This window comes from Euleptes europaea, chromosome 15, assembly GCF_029931775.1.
Source record: "Euleptes europaea isolate rEulEur1 chromosome 15, rEulEur1.hap1, whole genome shotgun sequence".
Taxonomy (NCBI): domain Eukaryota; kingdom Metazoa; phylum Chordata; class Lepidosauria; order Squamata; family Sphaerodactylidae; genus Euleptes; species Euleptes europaea.
In genome coordinates, this window is record NC_079326.1 from 38,283,927 (window position 1) to 38,308,060 (window position 24,134).

Here is a 24,134-nt window from a genome sequence, read left to right on the forward strand (position 1 = left end):
ACTTTGGCTCCAGAGCAATATTGATCCCGACAGTTACAGTAGTGCTCGTCATCACTGGCATGTTGAGTCTGTAATCCTAAACTCATCCTAAATAAGATCCAATTAACTACATGGGCTTTACTTCCAAAACACACACACATACAAACACCCTGCATAGAATTGGCCTGTAAATAAGCTATAAAAAACTTGCCTATACACCTTCCTGAAGGCAGAACAATCATTATTTATTAAGTGAATTTTTATCCTGCTCTTCCCCTAGGGTTGCCAACCTCCAGGTACTAGCGGGAGATCTCCTGCTATGACAGCTAACCTCCAGCTGATAGAGATCAGTTCACCTGGAGAAAATGGCCGCTTTGAGTTCAACTCTGACTTGGAAAATTCCTAGAGATTTGGGAGTGGAGCCTGAGGAGGGTGGGATTTGGGGAGGGGAGGGACCCCGCCTGGGTATAATGCCATATAGTCCACCCTCCCAGTCATTTTTTCCAGTGGAACTGATCTCTGTAGTCTGGAGATCAGTTGTAATTCTGGAAGGTCTCCAGGCCCCACCTGGAGATTGGCAACCCTAGTGCAGCTCCTTTTTTCATGTCTCTGAGGAAACTTATTTTATTTTAAAAATCAGTTCAATTAGCATTAGTGAATTCAGTAGCTGTCTAAATATTTTAGAATATATCAAATGTCACAATAGCATGAATAATTCATGGAAGAAAATTACCTTTGTGCAGTTTGATACATCAGGAGAAACCCCCCCTTGCCAAAACTGGGTTCTAAAGCCATCAGTCATAGAAATCATATCCTAAACCTCAGTAAGTGTAAAAATATGGTGTTATGTTATAGTGTGCAATGTCATTGTAGAGTAATTTCTGCCATGATTCTCAGGCAGGAAAGGAATCATGTTTCTATACCAACCCAAAGAACCTTTAGTGCACATGCTAGGGTTGCCAACCTCCAGGTACTAGCTGGAGGTCTGCTATTACAGCTGATTTCCAGCCAATGGAGAGCAGTTCACCTGGAGAAAATGGCCGCTTTAGCAATTGGACTCTATGGCATTGAAGTCTCTCCCCTCCTTAAACCCCGCCCTCCTCAGGCTACACCCCAAGACTCTCCAGGTATTTCCCAACCTGGAGCTGGTAACCCCAGCACATGCACAGTGAGCTTCTGTGGGTCCCCCCCCCCTTATGACTGTACATTAGGGCTGCCAACCTCCAAGTACTAGCTGGAGCTCTCCTGCTCTTACAACTTATCTCCAGCTGATAGAGATCAGTTCACCTGGCGAAAATGGCCACTTTGGCAATTGGACTCTATGACATTGAAGTCCCTCTCCTCCCAAACCCCTCCCTCCGCAGGCTCTGCCCCAAAAATCTCCAGGTATTTCCCAACCCGGAACTGGCAACCTACTGTACATGCAGGTTCCTCAGAGTTTCATGGATGTCTCATAATTTGGGATATGGAGGCTGCATTCAGGAGTGCGTGGCTGCATGCATAGAGTGTATTATAGATCATGAGGAAATAGGTGGATTTGGTGGCAGGGTTAGATCTCCAGCTCTCAGACTGTATTCTTTTAAAATGTAACAGGTGTTATTCTTACTTGAACAGTGTGTATTTTAAGATGTTTATGCATGGAGGGAGAGGAACTTTCTTTGTCTGTGTGGGATGTCAGTTAATCTATTCTTCCTTTTGATATAGTAAGAGGTCTGCATGCCTTTGTCTTCAGCCAAGTTCTACCATTGGGAATGCACTTTTTCACGATGTGGCCAACAGATCTGATTAAGTTGTGCCTTACATTCTGTTTCTTGCTCACAAATCAGTATTAAGTGTCTTTGTCATAGTGGGAGATCCATCTAGTACACCTGCCGGTCTACGGTTGTCAGCTATGGGTTGGGAAATTCCTGGAGATTTGGGGGTGAAGCATGAGGAGATATCTTAGCAGGGTATAATGTCCTAGAGTCCACCCTTCAAAGCAGCAGTTTTTTTCCAGGAGAACTGATCTCTGTCTCTGAAGATTACTTGTAATTCTGGAAGATCTCCATGCAACCCTACGCATGACCCAGGGCTTTACCACATAAGGGTTTTTTGCCAGTTCTGGCCCCATACTGCTTTGGTTTATCCACCGATTTCCACAAGCACTGTTGGTTTTTGCTCTGTTCTGATTTTTTTGAGATAACTTTTTTTTTTTTACTGTCAAGTCACATCTATGGCGACCCCCTGTGGAGTTTTCAAGGCAAGAGATGTTCAAAGGTGATTTGCCATTGCCTGCCTCTCCATTGCGACCCTAGTATTCCTTAGTGGTCTCCCATCCAAGTATTAACCAAGGCCAACCCTGCTTAGCTTCTGAGATCTGATGAGATCAGGCTAGCCTTGGCTATCTGGGTCAGGATTGAGACAACTTTTACCCCAATGTTTTTATCTCAAAGCCAATTTTGAGTTGGCTTTTTCAGCATTTGTAATGTTTCTGTCGGTTTTCTTTGTCCCCCACCTCCAGCCCACTTTTCAATGATTGGGCTGTGGTTGTCATCAAACTACACCCTCTTGTCTCCCCTGCCCTTAAGACATGTAGTTCATTATTTATTTTTATTTTTTAAAAAACAGCACTAAAATATAGATATATCAATATACTGTTGTATTGACAGGTCAAGCAGGTTCTCTGAATTCCCAGCTTACGTTTTTTTAAAAAGTCTCTAGCTTTTTCCCTTGCAAAGAGATGCCCTTTTCTTTCTCTCCAAGGGAGAGGGCTTGAGACATCCTTTTTTAAAAAGAAAAGAAAGAAAGCTGGGAATTCAAGGAACCTGCTTGACTTGTCATTACAATGGCATATTTATATTTTGATATTTTAGTGCCCTTTTTAAAAATGCAGCCATGATACTGATATGTTGCTATGTATGCACAAACATTTAAAAGGGTGTGTGTGCTGTGACGCCACAGATTACACCAACTATGACGACACCACTCTCACTTGGAAAATCCTGGTTATTTAAGCAGGTGTAGAAGAAAATAAACTGACTCCACAACTGTGAAAATGCAGAAGGAGGGCAGACATGTGGAAGAACCCTGCCCGAACTGATTCCAGGTAGGAAAAAGGTAAAGGAAGACCTCAAAAATATCAGAAAGAAAAAGGTACACAGTAGCAGAGGTCAACAATAAGAATTCAAAAAGTTATACAAAAATTGTGTGTAAAATTTATGAAAAGCGAAATACAGAAACAATTAGTTTTTAACAAATCTAAATTCTTAACAGAGTCACATAGCAAAATTACTACAAGGTAACACATCAAAAAGTGCATTCATAATAAGTGATAATTCTTAACCAATCTAAAATCTTAACAAAACCACACAGCAAGATTACCACCACAAGACAGGAATGCCGGCTGACAATTCCTGTTTCGGTTTCATCTTCAGTCAATTCGACCCATATCTATTGACACCAAAATTTTCAGCAGAATCAGAGTATAAATAGGTCATCAATAAGAAACAACTGGGCTCATGTCCTAGAGTCCGTAAATGTTATCCAATAAGTGTGTTGATAAATGTGGGAGATGCCTCTTGAAAATAAAGAGTCCAGTGCTTGTGGATCGAGGGCCAAGAAAATCCGAAGTAAGTCAAGCCTGTGGAAAAGCCCCCCATGCTGTAGTGTGCTGCTTGGTCCCTAGAGCACACAGGGAAATGAGATCATTCTTTTCCCAGTCATGTTTGCTGTTGCCCCAGAAAGTCGGACCAGAACCAACGGGTTGCAATTAAATCAAAAGAGTTTCCATCTAGACATTAGGAAGAGTTTTCCAACAGTTGGAGCGGTTCCTCAGTGGAACAGGCTTCCTCGGGAGGTGGTAAGCTCTCCTTCACTGGAGGTTTTTAAGAGGAGGTTAGACGGCCATCTGTCAGCAATGCTGATTCTATGACCTTAAGCAGATGATGAGAGGGAGGGCATCTTGGCCATCTTCTGGGCATGGAGTAGGGGTCATTGGGTGTGTGTGTGGGTGGAGGTAGTTGTGAATTTCCTGCATTGTGCAGAGGGTTGGACTAGATGACTGGTGGTCCCTTCCAACTCTATGGTTCTATTCTATGATTCTATGTGATTATATTCCATAAAAGGAGACTTTCACAGGACCTCTCTAGCTCACTTTGGAGAGAATATCTCTTGTTCCTGATTCCTGTGCAGCTGGCTGTGGAGCCATGTGGGTTGCAGCCAATGCCAGATCTATTTGGGCTGCAGTCATGTAGTGGATCTAAAAATGGTGGCCAGGGCTGATTGACTTCAGGAATTGACTTCTAGAAACTCATGAAGTCATCTGGGTGACCTTGGGCTAGTCACAGTCCCCTCTGCTGCTACAGCTAGGGTTCCCAACCTCCAGGTGGGGCCTGAAGATCTCCCAGAATTACAGCTGCTCTCCAGACTAAAGAGATCAGTTCCCCTGGAAGAAATGGCTGCTTTGGAGGGTTGACTTTATGGCATTATAACACACCAAGGCCCCGCCGTCCCCAGGCTTAGGGTTGCCAGGTCCCTCTTTGCCACCGGTGGGAGGTTTTTTGGGATGGAGCCTAAGAGCCCCATGGCACAGAGTGGTAAGCTGTAGTACTGCAGTCCAAGCTCTGCTCACGACCTGAGTTCGATCCTGACCGAAGTTGGTTTCAGGTAGCTGGCACAAGGTTGACTCAGCCTTCCATCCTTCCGAGGTTGGTAAAATGAGTATCCAGCTTGCTGGGGGTAAAGGGAAGATGACTGGGGAAGGCACTGGCAAACCACCCCGCAAACAAAGTCTGCCTAGGAAACGTCGGGATGTGGTGTACCCCATGGGTCAGGAATGACCCGGTGCTTGCACAGGGGACCTTTACCTTTACCTTACTAATACGGCGGGGTTTGGGGAGGGGAGGAACTTCAGTGCTATAGAATCCAATTGCCAAAGTGGCCATTTTCTCCAGGTGAGCTGATCTCTATCGGCTGGAGATCAGTTGTAACAGCAGGAGATCTCCAGCTAGTACCTGGAGGTTGACAACCCTACCCAGGCACCCCCAAATCTCCAGGAACTATCCCTCCCAGAAGTTGGCAACCCTAGCACAGCACAAGGATGCCATCTAGGATTGCCTGGTGAGAACAGTGAGTCAGATGTATGCGAGTGTTGGTCTTTTCTGCAACTAGTCACTTTAGTTAGTAAAAGGTAAAGGTCCCCTGTGCAAGCACTGGGTCATTCCTGACCCATGGGGTGACGTCACATCCCGACGTCACTTTAGTTACCATCTACTTAATCTGACTTTCCAATTCAGTGGTGATCTACCTAAACATTGGATACTAGGCCTTTCCTGCCATTTGATTTCAACCCACTTCCATAGAGGAAAAGCAGGAACTGTTTGCTTAGGAAGTTGCTTTTGGTCTCTTCTGACTTAAATTCCGATTCCAAAACTCTCCATGTCCGATAGCCCTGAATAATACATTTATAATTTATGAATCTTAATGTAAGGTTTCTTTTGATAAGTCGCTCCATAAAGATAGCAGCCAAAGTAACTTTAAAATTAATAGATTCTATCTCACATGCCTATTATTATTATTTGAAGCCTCTTAGAGAAGAGAAATTATGTAAATTGGTGTCACGCTAGGCTACTGCATGCAAGCTGGGGAAGCATAACAATTAGCTTACTGATGAAAATATTTCATCTTGAGCAAGAATGATCATTTGCGCTTAAGGGGTGCAGTCCGTATTAACTGTTTATTGTTATTATATTTTCATGACCTAAGACTAATGACTGTTTTTTAGAAGAAGGAAAAACTACTTGAAAAGGCAAACTAATAAATCTGCCACTTTAAAGGTTCTGGAAGATGACCGATTGCCCTTCAGAGCTAAAAATGCACTGGAAAGCAATAGACGAATGCATTAGGAAATAAACAAAACAGCCGGTGCTCGCTCCCAGTCGGTTAACAGCTAAGTGGCTTTTATTCTGCGGCCTGAAACGTGTAAAAAGGCTGGATAAATAGATCAGACTCAGAACCAATTAGCGTCACATTAATCTGTAGCAATAATGAAGTGACGCTGCTTGGAGATTGCACCAGTTTATCCGTATCCTCTGCGACAGGCATCTTAAGTCAGTAGCACACGGTCTACCCTATGGCAGAGAAGAGGTTGGGGGATGCTATGGAAAATAAGTTGTGTGTTGCATCTCGAGCAGAGAGAAAAGTCGTGCTTGGGGGAAGAAAACCTCCCTTTAAGTCTTGAAGAAGTCCGAAACTCACTTTGCGGGACAAAAGTCCAACATAATGTAAGCCCTTTTTTTTAATTAGGTCACTAACGTAAGTCTGCAGCTCTTTTCTCCCCCCCCCCGCCTTTTTAGATTTCTTTCCCCATCTATGCGTGCATCTTCTCAGACCCTTCTGAATAGAATAGAATGACAGACTACTTTGGTCAAATGGGTTGTTGTTGTTCTTCTACAGTGTTTTCTCTCCTTTCAATCTAACAGTTTACTGGCATGTGCCTTTTGTCCTTGCTGTTAAATTGCTGTCAAAGGGAGGTGTAGCAAAAATCTTCTTGGGTATTGATTTTTGCATCCAGGGAGCATAGTTCAAAGTCACTTGATTAGCCACCTGCAGTTTGTAACCGAGTGCGTTCAGGAGATTATAAACTTCATTTCAACACCACATCTAGGGCAAAGTTGAAGTCCACCAGCTATTATCCTGCCATCTCCCCCCCACCCTGTATTTAAACCACCCACATAGCCATTTTGCTTAAGTAATAGCACATTCTTCGGTTTTACAATAGGTTTGGGGCACAGGAAAATCTCAGTACAATAATTAGTTCTTAGTTCTATCAGGCACTTATTTAAGCAATAATTCAAAAAATTTAAATGCTTTCTTATGCTGATTTCTCAAAATGATGCATACATGATCTAGAATAATCAGTGGCCAAATTCATGGGCAGCTGAGGTTCTCACAATGCCATCATAAGCAGAGCTACATCCTTCTAAACTCACTGAAGTCAATCGGTTTAGAAGAATATAACTCTCTTTAGGATTAAACTGTCAGTGTCCATATTGGATAGTCACATGGGCTGTAATGACTGTAAATGTTCTGTTCCTTTCCTTTCCGGCTCTGTAAAGACATGGAAACCAGTGGTGAAATTGCTGATGGTCTCACTGATTTATCCCCCCCCCCCGAGCCACCTTATTTTTTCAGGAATTGATTTACCCTTTTGCATAAATTGATTTACTTTGCAAGAAACCTTTTTTTTTGCTAATTAATCATTATTTTGACCCACAGAAAATAATTACATTTTCCTCACTGAACACACTATGTACTGAGAGAAACAGGCACTTCAATGAGAGCAGCAAATGTGTAGAAGTAATTATGTTACTAGGAAAATGTTCAGAACGACCAGTCTTTTGTATTTAGGTTTTTTAAAGGTTTTTAGCCTGCATTCTCAATTTAAAGTTTTCAGCTAATGACTAACAGCCCATTCCTGAGGTTTCTGGGCGAAACCTCTTAGGAGGAGGTGTAACCCCGCCGCCAGCGTAAGTGCATGTAAAACCATGATTACACGCACTTACGCTGGTGGCGAGGCCAGTCCCACTGGCGGCTGAGCGCCGCGGCACTGCGCCTCACCCCTCCGCTGGCGCGGCCTATCCATGGCACAGGCCACGGCATAGAGAGGCCACGCCGGCGTAGGGGGGCGTTCTGTGGGAAGGAGCCACCAGTTAGGCGGCTCCCTATCCCGGTTCGGCCGGTTAATCCGGCGCCGGGATTGGCGGTGCTGCGCCTGCTTTTGATAATTAATATAGGCATTTGTTATACATTGGCCTTGGCATTCCTTTCACGAAACAGGGAGAATTGGAAACAGTAGTTTCTACAAAGGAACAGATGGCCTGGAATCACTCCTGATAGTTCCCACTGCGTAGCTGCTTGCCTCATTTGCGTCTGATCTGGTGTGGAACGCTGATGGATGCTGATCAGACACAGGGTACAGTGCAAATCTCACACAGGCTTCAAATACTGGATCAGCTGAAAACGCCGTGGCTAGAAAAGGAGAACGCTATAATCAGGCCTTCTCAGAGATCTAGAGTGGCCTGAGCCACTTCCAGCTTTTGAGGTCCCTAGCCATAATAAAAGTATTGTTTTTAAAGGATTATACGTGATGTGCCCAAAAACAAGTTGTGAAACTTAGCAAATACCAAAAAATTAACAAGTATCTAATTTTGAGACCTCCTTTGAGCTGGAGGCTTAGGCCAAATGGCCCTCTTCTAATTGGCCTTGAGTGTGATTTTCCCATTCTTCAGATTTTTACAAGCTTTTTCTCCACATGTATCTCATCAAAGAATGACTGGAAAAACACCTTGTGTCTCGAAGCACCAGGGCCTTTTCAGTCCCCTCTCATTCTTTGCCAAATGGCTTTCAAATGTCAACTGGGGGAAATGGCTGTTAGCAGTAAGGGTCTGTGGTATAAAGAAAGAAACAACTCTTTATTTTCTGGTTTATTGTTACTTGTGGCTAGTTAATGTGGTCTGTTTGTGCTCATTGTGAAACAAAACTGATGGGGCACAATTAGGGTTGCCAACCTCCAGGTACTAGCTAGAGATCTCCTGCTAATACAACTGATCTCCTGCTGATAGCGAGCAGTTCCCCTGGAGGAAATGGCTGCTTTGGCAATTGGACTCTATGGCATTGAATTCTCTCTCCACCCCAAAACCCGACCTCCTCAGGCTCCACCCCAAAAATCTCCAGGTATTTCCCAATCCGGAGCTGGTAACCCTAGGCACAATAGTCAACCTATTTGAAATTTGGATGTACTAAAATTATTAACAGCTAGCCTAGATGACTTGCAAGTATTGTTTTGCTTTGTTCTTCTTCACATTAATTTTTGAGTTCCTGAGCCATGATCTCGAATCAAGAAGGAAGTTGTCACAGTTGTCACCCTCTTAAAAAACACACCCTAAAATATCACTATATTGACTTTGTGTTGTAATGATAGTTTAAGAAAGATCTCTGAATTCGTAGCTTTCATTTTTCTAAAAGTTCTTCCCTTGCGGAGATATGCCTTTCCCCTTATATCTTCTTGAGAAGAAGGGCAAGAGACTTATTTTTTAAAAAAATGAAAGCTGAGAATTCAGAGAACCTTCTTAAACAACACATCACAACACTATATCAATATTTTAGAGCCTTCAAAAATAAGAACTGAAGCCACTCATCTTCAGGATGGAGGAAGGAGAGGGATTGGTTTGATGATGACGACAGTCCAGTGATTGAAAAGTGGGCAGGATGTGGGTGGGAGTGCATGGGACAAAGAAAACTGACAGAAACATTATGCATGAGAAAAAAGCCAACTCAGAATTGGCTTCCAGAAAAAAGATTGGGGTAAAAGTGGTTTCGAAAGAACCGGAAAAAACCCAGGGAATAACCAGAAAAACCCAAATAGAAAACTAAAGACCCAAAAATGTGTGTGGAAATGGGGGGATGAACTGAAACAGTATGAGGACAGAGATGATGAAAAAAACCCATGTGGAAAAGCCCCTAGTCTGCCCATCATGTTGATGAAACAACCCAACTGACATAAGGAAGGGGTGGGGAGTGGAGGAGAAACCAAGACACCCCTATCCTCAGTCTACGGGGGGTGGGGGAAGAAGTGCCTCTCTGTGACCAAATGCCAATAGCTACATAATGTGTGTCAACTTCTTTTGTATCTTTTACTTCCTGATATTGACATTTTCTTTGTCTTCTCTTTTTTTCCCTGTTGTCAGGCTGCTATCTCGGTTTCGTTATTGTCTCTGTGCTGTATTGTCTGCCCCCCAAGGTCGCATGCCTAAGCCTGGGAATTCAGCTCCTGGGAAACTGTATTCATGCGTGTAATCTCCCGCCTTTCCTGCCTTATAATATCTCCCAGCTAGTGAGCCTTTCATAGCTGTCATTTTATTCGTTTGCGCTGTATGCCTATTTGATCAGTAAAAGCCATCTGTTTGGACTCTATATGACTTTGTGGTGATTTCTGGTTCTGTGGGCCAAGGGCTGACATTATGACAGCTATCTCTCCCCTTCATCTTCACCGTTCTCCTAGCCAGGCTGGAGCCCAGGGGGGTTCGCCTGCCACTTGGATGGGAGCTGTGCAGCTCTCCAGGTGATCTACTACCCTGGAGCCCTTCACAGAGGACCCTACTCTGTTACAAGACCTAATCGCTGAACTTTTCCGGACGACCCAAGAGGTTTGCCGCTTGAGGGGACTGGTACAGACGCAGTGGCAATCTCTTACAGGACGTCTCTGGATGTTAACATCGGAGGATACTGATGCTCGTTTAGATCTTCAGGACTTGGATCAATTACTGGACGATGCCCGATTGGCGACTGAGGATTTACAAATATTAACTGGACTTTTGGATAATCTTATTTCTCGACAAACTCTTTCTACCATGGCGGGAGCCCCGCCGGAGGGTTTTTCCCTGATCCCGGATGCGGCCAGCTGCCAGGCTGAGGCCAAGCGAGTCGCTATTAGCACTGCTCTTCTCCTTGTGGAATGTACAAAGGACACCCCGGTAGCCACCTTGGCTCAAGTTTTGACCCCGACGTTTGGAGCCGAGGCGTCCGCACTGGCGGTTCGAGTACAACCTCTGCTGGGCGGGGAACCTGATCCCATACTCTTGCTCCTCGAGACAGAACTTTTACCGCGCATTACGGCAGAGGCTGCCTTAAGACTTGAGAACGCCAAAGTTCTTGCGGATCAGCAAGCTGCCGAAGCGGCTAGGGTCGCAAGAGAGAGGCGGCGGAAGCAGCCAGGGCGGCTGCAGCAAGGATTAGGAATCAGGCGAACGTGGACACGCGCCCCAAGGACTATGTACTGGGACTATCAGGTCTAACTTTTTCCCCGGCGTTTGTCCCGTCGCGTGCGACCCAACGCGCACGTCGTTTGGCTGACCGACGTCGAGACTCAGATGAGTCTGAAGACGAGGATTTATATGGGGATAGCTCTCAATGGGCCACGAGCTTCCGAACCAGTAAGCCTCATCTTACTGGTGGCCCAAGTGAGGAGGTTCATCTTTTACGAGCCCAGAATCGGGAGCTCTCCGACCGTGTTGATCAACTCCAGGAAGTAATGGAACTTATGCTTCAAGAAAACCGGCAATTGCAACAAACCCTGATAGCTCAGACACAGCCCGTTCCGATACCGGGTCAAGGGATACCCGCACAACCACCCGCTAATGTGCCTGCTCCACCCTTACCTCCTGGAGCTCCTGTTGCTCCTCCGCCCGGACCACCCGTGCAACCACCTCCTAATGTGCCTGCTCCGCCCGTGCCTCCTGGAGCTCCTGTTGCTCCTCCGCCCGGACCACCCGTGCAACCGGGTCAACCCGCGCCCGGCCCTTGGAAGCAGCTCAAATTGAGGACTACGTATGACGGATCTCTTGAGACTTTGCCTTGTTTCTTGCATCAAGTGGACAGTTATATGCGAGAACAAGGTCAATTTTTCCCAACGGAAGATAGCCGGGTGCGGTACGTAGCTTCCCTCCTGACAGGCAAAGCGGCTGACTGGATGGTCCTCCAGTTTGACACCCGCTCTCGTGCGATTCGTTCCCTTAACAACTTCATGACTGCCCTGAGAAGGAGGTTTGAGGACCCCTTCCTGGGGGAAAGAGCCAAAACGGAACTCTTACAATTAAAACAAGGCTCTGCTACAGTTCGGGAATTTGCCGATGAATTTCAGCGACTGGCAAGTAAAATTGTAGGTTGGCCCGAGACCACCCTAATCCATCATTTCAGGGAAGCCTTGCATCCTGACATTCTGAACTGGTCTTACATGCGGGGCGATCCCGATACCCTTGAAGGCTGGATCTTATTAGCCGAGGAAGTGGAAAGCCGCCGCCGCTTTATTTCTCTCGTCCGTCAAAAGCACAAGGAGAAGGGCACCCAAAAGCCTCAACCCAAGGCACCACTGCTAGTCCCACGAAATCCCCCACGTCCGCTCCAGGAACGTGAAGCCCGATTTCAGAGGGGTGCCTGTCTTACATGCGGAGAAATGGGCCACTTTGCAGCCGTTTGCCCACGCCGCCAGGAATTATTTCGTCCCAGCACGACAACCCGCGCCCGAGGTCGTCCACCACGCAGAGGCACCGCGGCCACCCGCAGCGCAGCTCCGGGAAGGTCCACACCCTCTGCACTCCATGCCGGGGACCCAGCCTCCCTACCCGCTTCCAACGACCCCGCCGGGTCTCGGATTACAAGTGCCCCATTGGGGGACAGCTTTCCCTCTTCGGATGAGGACAACCCTTGGATTTCTCCAGCCTTAAACCTAGAATCTCCCCTCGACTTGTCAAAAAACGGCTCCGGTCTGTGGTGAATGGAGCATCTCCACAGACCTCTCAGGATCTTCCTAGCAAACCGAATGCTCCTACCAAAATCAAAGAAGTGGACTCCACCGTCTACGTGGATGCAGTTTTACAACAACTTAACGGAGGTCCACAAATCCCCGTCAAAGCACTAATTGACTCCGGTTGCTGTCGCACTCTCCTAAGCGAAGCCACGTTTGCTGCACTCAGAGCCGACTCAGAAGCTTTACCCGCCCCCGTCCAATTTGCTCAAATGGACGGGAGCCATTTCAAGGGGGGTCCAGTTGATCACCGCACCATAGGGGTGGCAATGGGAATTGGTTCCCACTGGGAACAAATAGACTTCACTATAGCCCCTATCCGATTTGAAGTGGTCTTGGGAATTAACTGGATTAAAGGACATAGTCCCAGTATTGATTGGGAAACAAACACTATCTCTTTCGCTAGTCCCACCTGCGACCAGCATCGGCAAAACTTTGCTCTGCCATTTCCGCCCGTTCCAGCATTAACCTCTACTGCCCCAGTACCACCGACTCTACCCGCTGTATACCGGGACTTTGAAGATGTCTTCGACCTTAAGGAATGTGATGCCTTACCCCCCCCACCGGGCCTCAGACTGTGCGATTGAAGTAGTAAAGGACTGCACATTAACCAAAAGTAAGATTTACCCTATGAGCGCTTCCGAGCGCACTGTCCTCCGGGACTTTTTGGACAAAAACCTCGCCAGAGGGTTCATTCGCCCTTCGAATGCCCCAAACTCGGCCCCCGCGTTTTTCGTCCGGAAAAAAGAGGGCGACCTTCGCCTGTGCATTGACTTCAGAAAGCTCAATGCGGTTACCCAAACCAACGCCTACCCTATCCCATTAATATCGGATATTTTGGGACAATTACAGGAAGGTCGTGTGTTCTCTAAATTAGACTTGGTGGAAGCCTACTACCGAGTCCGTATCCGCGAAGGAGATGAACACCTCACTGCCTTCTCTAGCTGTTTCGGAATGTATGAATTCCTTGTGATGCCATTCGGATTAAAAGGGGCCCCGGGGGTCTTCATGCAACTCATCAATGAAATCCTACATGACCTTCTATATCGTGGGGTGGTAGTCTACTTAGATGACATTCTCATTTATTCGAAAACAATGGACGAGCATGTGACTCTGGTCAGGGAAGTTCTACAACGCCTGCGTAACCATCAACTGTTCGCTAAACTAGCTAAGTGTGAATTTCACCAAAGCAAACTCACGTTTTTGGGATACATCATCTCCCACCAAGGTCTCCGCATGGACCTCGCCAAAGTCCAAGCCGTCCTCGATTGGACTCCCCCCGCCAACCGTAAGCAAGTACAGCAATTTCTGGGATTTGCAAACTTCTATCGGGGATTCATCCCTAACTTCGCCCAAGTGGCTCTACCCATTACGGACCTGCTGAAAACTAAGGGAAAAGTAAGCTCGGCTGCCTTGCCCTCCGCAAAAATCCTATGGACTGAGCAATGCCAAGCCGCCTTTCTGGCCCTCAAACGCCTCTTCACTTCGGAGCCGGTGCTACGGCACCCAGACCCAAATCAAATGTTCATTGTGCAAGTCGATGCTTCCGATGTAGCCATGGGAGGGGCTCTCCTCCAGCAAGGACCGGACGGTCTTCTTCACCCTTGCGCTTACTTTTCAAAAAAATTTGCGCACGCTCAATTAAACTGGCCCATCTGGGAGAAAGAGGCCTCTGCAGTTCATCATGCACTGACTTTGTGGCGGCAATTCTTAGAAGGGTCTAAAGTACCCTTTGAAGTTTGGACCGATCACAAAAATCTAGCTGCCCTCACGGGGTCCCATAAGCTATCGGCGAAACAACAACGGTGGGCGGAATTCTTTGCTCAGTTCCGTTTCACCCTGAAGCACGTCCCTGGGAAGCAGAACGTTCTCGCGGATGCCCTCTCCCGTTTACCACAATATCCGGTAAAACTCGAAAGACCCACCAACTCTCTGTTCACCCCTATGCAACGTGGGGCCCTACCTATGCTGGCTGTGCAGACCCGATCCCAGCATCAGTGCACCTTCCCTGACTCGCAAGCTCCGCCAGTCCAACCGGCTGCCCAGCCGCCACCGCAACAGACTAGAGTTCCCGCCCCTCCTGCCCCTCCGACCGCTCAGCCGCCTGCAGTCTGCGCGCCGCCGCACGTAAGCACTAGCCCTATAACTGTTTCTCAGACCTCCATGACCGATAGGGGGGCTCCCTCCAAAATCCCCATTTCCGAATCCTTTTTAACTGTCCTTCGGGACCAGTGCCTTTTAGAACGTTCCGCTCATACCCTACCTCCTGGTGTTTTGGAACAAGGGGGGTCCTGGTACAAAGACTCAAAATTGTATGTACCCAAAACTCTCCGGAAGGACGTTTTACATTTAGCTCATGGAGCCAAAACAGCTGGGCACTTTGGGTTTCTGAAGACCCTTCACTTATTGCGCAGACAGTTCTGGTGGGGGGGAATGCGTTCCGACATTGACTCCTTCATCCGCAGCTGTCCCGTTTGTGCCGCTGCGAAACGATCGCAGGGCAAACCCCCGGGACTGCTACAACCTCTTGAAACACCCAACAGACCTTGGGAAGTGATTGCTATGGACTTCATGACTGATCTCCCTCTCAGTGGGGGTAAAACTGTGTTGTGGGTTGTTACTGATTTGTTTTCTAAGCAAATACATTTGATTCCATGCGCAGGGATCCCCTCTGCTCAGAAACTGGCCCGCCTCTTCGTGACGCATATCTTTCGTTTACATTCGTTTCCGCGTAAAATAATTTGTGACCGCGGAAGTGGTTTCGTTTCTAAGTTTTGGAAAGCTTTCCTCAAGTTGGTGGGGGTGGAACAGGGATTGTCTAGTGCATACCATCCTCAAACTGATGGTCAAACTGAACGTGTCAATGCTGTACTTGAATGTTATTTGCGTTGTTATGTTAACTACCACCAGGATAACTGGGTGGAACTGTTGCCTTTAGCAGAATATGCCTACAATAATGCCATGCATCAATCCACAGGTTTTAGCCCGTTTTTTGCTGTGTATGGACAAGATTTCAGTCCCATCGCTCCTCCAGATGATGTAGAGGGGGAGGGGAACCCCGACATTGCCTCCTGGGCACACGCCCTCTGTACCACTTGGCCCTGGCTCGTTAGCAATCTCGACCGGGCCAAACGTAAATACAAAGCGCAAGCTGACAAACATCGCTCCCCCGGGGGTGATCTGCAAGTAGGCGCTTTGGTTTACCTTTCCACCAAAAATCTCCGTTCAACCCAACCGTGCCATAAGCTCAGCGCCAAATTCATTGGCCCTTTCCCCATTACTCGGGTCATAAACCCTGTCACAGTGGAACTGGCTCTCCCCAAATCCTTGAGGCGTGTGCATCCTGTTTTCCACATAAGCCTCCTCAAACCCCATGTTGCTTCTCCACGGTGGCATCCGGACCCACCGCCTGCGCAACCCATCATGGTGGGGGGGGAAGAACACTTCGAAGTCTCCAAGATTCTTGACTCCCGTATTCACCATGGCAATCTGCAATATCTAATTCGTTGGAAACATTTCCCCCCTGCCTATGACGAATGGGTGCGCGCACGGGATGTCTCCGCCCCCGACCTCGTCGACGCCTTTCACATTGCTTACCCGGACAGGCCAGCCCCCTTGCGGACTGGGAGGGGGCCTTGAGGGGAGCAGAATGTCAGGCTGCTATCTCGGTTTCGTTATTGTCTCTGTGCTGTATTGTCTGCCCCCCAAGGTCGCATGCCTAAGCCTGGGAATTCAGCTCCTGGGAAACTGTATTCATGCGTGTAATCTCCCGCCTTTCCTGCCTTATAATATCTCCCAGCTAGTGAGCCTTTCATAGCTGTCATTTTATTCGTTTGCGCTGTATGCCTATTTGATCAGTAAAAGCCATCTGTTTGGACTCTATATGACTTTGTGGTGATTTCTGGTTCTGTGGGCCAAGGGCTGACACCTGTCAAGTCAGAGTAGCAAAAGCAGAATATTTGTTGATTGATTTTTTTTCTTTTGTCTTTTGTTAGCTCCTCCAGCAACATCTTTGTGTTTAGCAGCTGGGTGGGCGAAAATGTGAGTTTAAGACATTGGTGTTCAGACAGCCGTGAATTCATGCAGGAGTTGCTGAATTCTTTGGTCAGAGAAAACAAGAAGATGGATATGTTTAGGGTATGTTGTTAAAAGTGAGCCATAGACCAGCACTGGCCAGATCCACAGGAGTTCTTTGTGATGTTGATAGTCACTCTTCTTTAGAAGCACTATGATAAGCTATTAAGCATCTGTCATGGCTGTCCCGCTGTCCCCACCGTGCTAACGCAACCAAGCTCACCTGGGTTTGGTACCAGTAACTCCTTGAACAACACACACCATAAAGCTAAATAAGGTTTTATTGAAGAAAGTTAGAAAATATATTTAAAAACAAGACATACAGTTCATTGGCAGTATAATGCATAGGGTTGACAGCTTCGGGTTGGCAGATTTTGGGGGCAGAGCCTGAGGGCAGGGTTTGGAGAGGGGAGGGACTTCAATGCCATAGAGTCCAATTGCCAAAGTGGCCATTTTCTCCAAGTGAACTGATCTCTTTTGGCTGGAGATCAGTTGTAATAGCAGGAGATCTCCAGCCACCACCTGGAGGTTAAACAATAAATCAACCTGTGCTGTAATTAGCATTACTAAGAGAATAAGCAGCACGAAGGCTCCACGTTATGTACCAGTGTCTAAATTAATGAACATTGCGTAAATCAATGCAAACGTTTAATGAGCTTTAATGCATGCCCCAATTCCTATGAAAATAACCAACAAAAAATCCACATTCTTGTTCAACAATGTAACATCATAATTCAATATCAGTTCAAACAGAATTTACATCAACGAAATATGTGCAACAAATTGCGTCAAAAGTTGCATATACAATCCTCCCATGAAAGGGTATCTTGTTAAGTATATGTCCATACAAAAAGCGATTTGCAATTCAATCACTCTGCAATAAGGTCCGAGGGCAACCTTAAAATGTCCATTGCATAAAACATTCAGACCCGATCTCGAAGGATAAGTGATGGAATACTTGCTGCAAAGTCGTGCGGGTGAGTGCAACAGAGCCCTGCGGGGGATCGGATTCACAGGATCGTGGACGAGGAAACCCTAATAATACACTAAAATAACAATGCTAACTACCTATCTTGCTTACTGGAGTCCTAACACAGCAAAGTTGGTTCTTGAAGCAAATAGTTTCCAGAGCATAATACAAGTGTCTTTCTGCAGTGAGGAGGGGATAAGGGGAAAAGGTAAAAGGATCTCTATTCTTCTCATTAACTACACTTATGGAGAAAGCTGGCCCTAACCTCCTAATCTCTGCAACCAATCATGGGGCTGCATCCACAGAACTTTCCATGGTGTGAGTTCCCTCCTCCCATACTAGATTCCCAGCTGAAACACATGAACTAATTTAGCTGGCCTGTGAACCTGTCCTTGGAAAGAGTCCATTGCAGGGGAGTGCACTCTGAACCTGCAGAAGTCAGAGAAAGACTTCTCCAAAACACCCTATCATTAGCAGCCTCGCTAAGGTCTTGCAGACTGAAGACCATGGCTTTTTTTGTTGAGTCCATCCATCTCATGTTGGGTCTTTAGCTTTTCCTACTGCCTTCAACTTTTCCTAGCATTATTACCTTTCCCCGAGAATCTTTACCTCTCGTGATGTGACCAAAGGACAATAGCCTCAGTTTAGTTGTTTTAACTTCGAGGGAGAGTTCAGGCTTGATTTGATCTAGAACTTACTAATTTGCCTTTTTGGCAGTCCATGGTATCCATAAAATTCCCCTCCTACACCACATTTCAAATTTTCTTCCTGTCAGCTTTCTTCATTGTCCAACTTTCACATCCATACATACTAACGGGAAATACCAGAATATGAATTATCTTCATCTGGGTCTCCAGCAATACCTCCTTATGCTTAAAGATCTTTTTTTTAGTTTCTTCATGGCTGCCTTTACAGATCTCAATCTCCTTCTCATTTTTTGATTTGCAGCTTTGGAGTAGAGGCCTACCTTTTTCATATACAAATAATAATAATATCTTCCAAAAATTGGTATAGTCTTTCTCTGGACAGTTAATAGTCTAGTTTTGATGAGGGAGAGTTCTACAAGTCAACAATGTGTTGTGTTTACTAAACAATTACTTCATTAGAGTAAAGCCTTAAGTTTAATAGGTATTTTCCTGTTACAGTATTGTATTAGAGAGAGCCAGTGTGGTGTAGTGGTTAACAGTTGTGGTTAGGAGCGGTGGACTCTAATCTGGAGAACCGGGTTTAAATCCCCACTCCTCTACATGAGCAGCGAACTCTAATCTGGAGAACCTGGGTTGATTCCCCACTCCTCCACATGAAGCCAGCTGGGTGACTTTAGGCTAGTCACAGGCTCTCTGAGCCCCACCTACCTCACAGGGTGTCTGTTGTGGGGAGGGGAAGGAAAGGTGATTGTAAACTGGTTTGATTCTTCCTTAAGTGGTAGAGAAAGTCGGCATATAAAAACCAACTCCTCTTCTTATTCTAAAGGGGGGGAAATGCCCCCTATTGAATGTTTCCGACCCAGTCAGGATTTCACTCTTCTGCACCTGTATTTCTAAGAAAGATTGCTCCAAATGTTGGATCAAATGTTTAATGTGTAGATTTTCTTTTTATATGGAATTCTAGATTGTTCATTCTTGCTATCAGCTTAGAGAGGGTGACAAAATTTCAAGTATATGCTTTGTGTACGTTTGGGTATGCCCCTATGTGTGCATACTCGCAGACATGTTAAACTCCTTTTTGAACCATTTTATTCTTTTGCAACCAACGGTTCCACCAAAGCAGCTTCCTTGATTCCATGTAGTGGGGAAAGGAGACGTGAAAGGCTAATTGCGCATGCAGACTCTCTTAACACCATGTGGAGTTGTGCATATGGAACAATAAAAATTTTTTTTTTTGCTTCATTGCACAAGTGTTTCTGCTGGAAATGCTGGGATTGCCTCTACCAGCCATAGCAGAGCCCCCAAAATGTTCTATATCCCGACTCTCCAATAAATCGTCAGCCCTGAAGCTGAGCCTTGAACTAATTTCAGGGCTGCAACAGACCTGTCCAAAAGTCTCATGTTACTTGGGACTGGATAATGACTCTCCGCTGGAAGGCAGCTAGTGTTGCTGAAAATTGTAAAGATATTTACAGTTTCAGAGAGCTTGTGCTGGAAATAACACGATCAGTCAGAAGGAGCTACTGTGGCTCTATTATCCTTGCTCGCTGGTCTGACACATCCTGTCTTCTTAAGTGTCACATGAACAATGAAAGCTGGGGAAGGCACAAAATATAACGAAGGATATGCCTTCCTCGCCTTGGGGAATTGTTGCTGTTTCTGAAATGCCGATGTAAAGACTCATTTGGCTTTCGATTGTTTTTGGGCTGATTTGTGTACTTCAGGTACCCTGGCCCCTAAGTACATTTTACTGGGCAGTAAGTCCCATACATTTCAGTGGATTATTTTATTTTAGGTGAACCAGACAGGGCATGGGAGCCCCGTGGTGCAGAGTGGTGTACTGCAGTCCAAGCTCTGCTCACAACCTGAGTTCGATCCCAACGGAAGTTGGTTTCAGGTAGCCGGCTCAAGGTTGACTCAGCCTTCCATCCTTCCGAGGTCGATAAAATGAGTACCCAGCTTGCTGGGGGTAAAGGGAAGATGACTGGGGAAGGCACAGGCAAACCACCCCGTAAACAAAGTCTGCCTAGGAAACGTCGGGATGTGATGTCGCCCCATGGGTCAGGAATGACCCAATGCTTGCGCAGGGGACCTTTACTTTTAGACAGGGCATCCTGTAGGGTTGATTTACACCGTCTGTCTTGTAGACATGAGCAGGGCTGCACCAAACAATGTTTTATTTTAATATTTGCTTCAGAATTTGTATATTTGAAAACAGATGAACAAATTACTGATACAACGCTCAATTTGTTGAATGTTCTCATAGTTGCATTACTTTTTGGCATGTGTTTGTTCCTCTGGCTTCTGATTCTGTTTGGTGTTCCTTCTCTTTTGCTCACTTGGCCTTCTTTTTTTTTTAATTTTACCCTTCCTCGTACTGCTATTTAATCTGATAAGCTATAGAAAGCCATATGGTTATGTTACCTCATAACGTGTTACGTTGTAAGGTCATTGACATTTTCATATAATAGATTTCTTACTTAAATTCTCACATTCTGTTATTTTTATTAGTTACCAGCTATATAATCAAGGAATATTTTCCATTTTTTCATGAAACTCAGAGGGTGACCTGTTATGCACTAAGGACACTAACTTAGCCATAGTAGCATATTCTGCTACTTTATTTGCCCATTCAATTACCTCTGGATAATCTTCGGCTTTCTACTTTCTTGTGTACTCCACTCTTGCCACTGTCATCATATACTTAAATAGTTTGTTATATATTTTTGGTGTATTATCTGGCAAAATATTTAACATGTTTTTTGGATCTAACACAAACTTAATTTTCAATATTCCTGACATTTCATCATGTATCATTTCCCAATATTTTCTTGCTTTTTTACAAGTCCACCACATACGATAGAACGTTGCATCTATACTTTGACATTTCCAACACTTCCCATCAAAACCTTTACTGACCTTTGCAATATCTTTAGGCGATATATACCATCTACAATACCTTTTATACCAGTTTTCTGTCAACAGTAGACATTCAGTAATCTTAATTTCTTTTAACCATAAATTCTCCCACTGAGTCATATGTATAACTGCTCCAAGATTTAGGATCCACTTTATCATATAATCCTTTACCTGTTCTGTTCCAGATTCATACTGTAGCAACATTTAAAGATTTTCCTTAACGGGTGTCCAGAATCTCCCTTTGTTACATGTTGAAAAGCTGTCTTTTCTCTTAAAACTCCACTTTCTTTTTAAACTGTTCTTTTATTATTGAAACACTTGATGATATAGTAGCCATTGAATATTCTTTCCTTCATCTTTAATTTGTTTTGACAAGTTTTTATCTTAACCCCCCCCCCAATTCATGATATTTGCAAAGTTATATACTAGGTTTCTCTTTGTATAACATTATCACAACATGCATCCACTGGGGATGTCAGTGGTGAAATGGAAGGACTGATACTATTTCTACACTGAACCAATATTCTAAGTAGTCCACCTCAAGATATGTTTCACATCTTGCCACCTTTGTGATATGTCCATAGGGGTAGGGGCGTAATGATGGTCTGTTCTCCGTGTTGCAGCCTGAAAACCTTAACTGAGGCATATGATGTCCTAGGCACCTGCACGTCAATGCATACATTTTGTAAAGTGAAATCTAAGCAAATCTAGCCAGTTAGTTTCACAATGGATGTTTCAGAGAACGGTTATGCCAGGTATCAAGGTCATAATTTTTATTCTGTGAATTTTTGTCTGAATATTGCCTATTACACACTATATCGGTGTGAAGATGTAGAGGTTATATATGAGCCTCCGTTGTCAAGTTAATGTTTAGGATGATTAAGAATCTGAGATTGACTGACTGAAGTTTTCTATCCAGAGCACAGTTTGAATGCAGCTACGTAATAATTAATGACACCTGAACCACCATCTTTCTTAGCAAGGGGAGGGAGGGAGAGATTGGCTTTCTATATAACAGAGGTTAACAAATGCATTATGGCTTGTATTTTCAGCTTTTAAAAAACCTGTCATGCCAGATCTACGTTAATTTGTATGGGCAGATAAAAGATTTCAAAGTAAGATGACAGATGTTGCTAGTGTGTTTAAAAAACAAAGCATCACTTTTTAATGGAAGAACAAGACCCCTCTGAAGAAATTGCTCAGATTATCTTATGTTCATCTTGTATCTGAAAGTATAGTTTTTGGCTAGTAGCTTTTTAAACAAAAACAAACCAAGCTTGTTTGTCTGAGTAGGCCAAGAGTCAGATTCCTCTGTACTGTAAAGGTGGTTCTAGCAACACTTCTGTGTGTGTGTATGTGTGCCGACAAGTCACAGCTGATTTATTGTGACCCCGTAGGGTTTTCAAGGAAAGGGACAGTCAGAGGTGGTTTTCCATTGACTGCATCCACATGGGCTGAGAGAGTTTTGAAAGAACTGTGGCTGGCCCAAGCAGGCTTCATGTGAAGGAATGGGAATTGAACCTGGTTCTCCGGATTAGTGTCCGCCGCTCTTAACCACTACACTATGCTAGCTCTCAGCAACACCCCACAGAGCTCCCTGCAGAGGCTGCTACAAAAGGTGGAAAAAATAGTGTGCAGCCACAGGCAAAAGTTGTCAAACACAGAGAGATCAGAAGGCCTGGGGTTAGGGTTGCCAGGTCCCTCTTTGCCACCGGTGGAAGGTTTTTGGGTTGGAGCCTGAGGGGGGTGGGGTTTGGAGAAGGGAGGGACCAATCGGATTACATCAATATCTTTCTCATGGCTCTCTGAGGCTTAGCAGTCTGCCGAATTGTGTTGAATGCTCAGGGAGCCATGAGAAAGATATTGATGTAATCCCGATTGGTAAATTTAGAACTGAATATGTGATTGTAATTTATTTCTGGAACTCCATATATTAACTCGCATTGTGATATTATAGCATATTGCATATGTATTTTCAGCCAACACTTAGTGGCTAAGGGTATCCTGTAAACGGAGGCGGCGTGGTCACCGACATTGTTGGGCACTCGAACCCAAGCTGACATCATATGATAGGAGGCAGCTGATGAAGAAATTAAGAAACAGGTCCTAAAATTACCGGATACCTGTTCTGCCTTCCTGTCTTCATTGCATCTGCCAGTCATCTGTTGGATTATGCTGGGATCGCTTTCTAAGCTGGACTCTGGAAGACTTTAAAACAGATTGAACGAACGTTAGCCGAACGTATTGGATTCTTTAATGTGTATGATGATATTGACAATGTTAATGTAATAGACATTTCTGGATGAATTGTGGAGTTCTGAGTAGATTTAAGTGTAAGTAGAGCCATTAGGGCTGCAAATTTGTGTACTAGTACCTGTAGGTTGGCAACCCTGCCTGGGGTGCATAACGGTGCTGTACCTCCTCAGGGTAAGTTCAGTGTTTTTCTAGTCAGCTGGCAGGAACAGTCCCATTGTTTCCTATTTTTCTCTGTTCCATCAAAAACCTTTCGGATTTCATCTCTAAAACTCAGGAAACAAGTGGATGCCAGGAAACACATTGACTGGCACACACATACTTTGAACATCTGAAAAGGAATTGTGACAGTATAGCCATCATCCTTTTGAATGTGGGGAAATTGATTATGCGATACCAAGCAAATGAACATCTCAAAACATATATGTATATATTTTTTCAGGAAGCCACTCTATGGATTTTTTCAGTATAATCAAAATATGATTGGACTGGAATCCTTACCTGACCCCTCAGACACCTGGGAAATTGTTGAGACCATTGGCAAAGGCACGTATGGTAAAGTCTATAAAGTCACTAATAAGAAAGATGGGAGTTTGGCAGCCGTGAAGATTCTAGATCCTATCAGTGTAAGTAATGAGCAAAATTAACGTTGATTTTTTTTTCAAATAAGTTGTTAGTACATTATGCAAACAAGTGTGAAACTAATGCTCAGCCATTAGGCAATTTTAAGGTATTTTGGAATAAATAGGTGCACACATGGATTGGCAAATGATATGATGGCAAAGTTCAACATGAACTAAAATGGTCTTTATGATGAAGTTGTGTTCTTCAGGCTTAGAACAGAATTAGAAGGCTGGACTAGATTTAAGAGTCATACTCCTACCTCCTGCAGATCCTTTGTAATTGAATTTGGCAACCTGTTAGTTACTGAAAACTGAATCAGATTTTTTTT

General features: G+C 44.9%; 1 protein-coding gene across 1 annotated transcript in view; it reads left to right on the plus strand.

The window, feature by feature from the left end:
• MYO3B (myosin IIIB) overlaps nt 1-24,134 on the plus strand; it is a 295,217-nt gene that overhangs the window by 16,447 nt on the left and 254,636 nt on the right. The window contains exon 2 of the mRNA XM_056861063.1: nt 23,625-23,808. Coding sequence (XP_056717041.1) covers nt 23,625-23,808 — 184 coding nt within the window. The remainder of the gene's footprint in view (nt 1-23,624; nt 23,809-24,134) is intronic.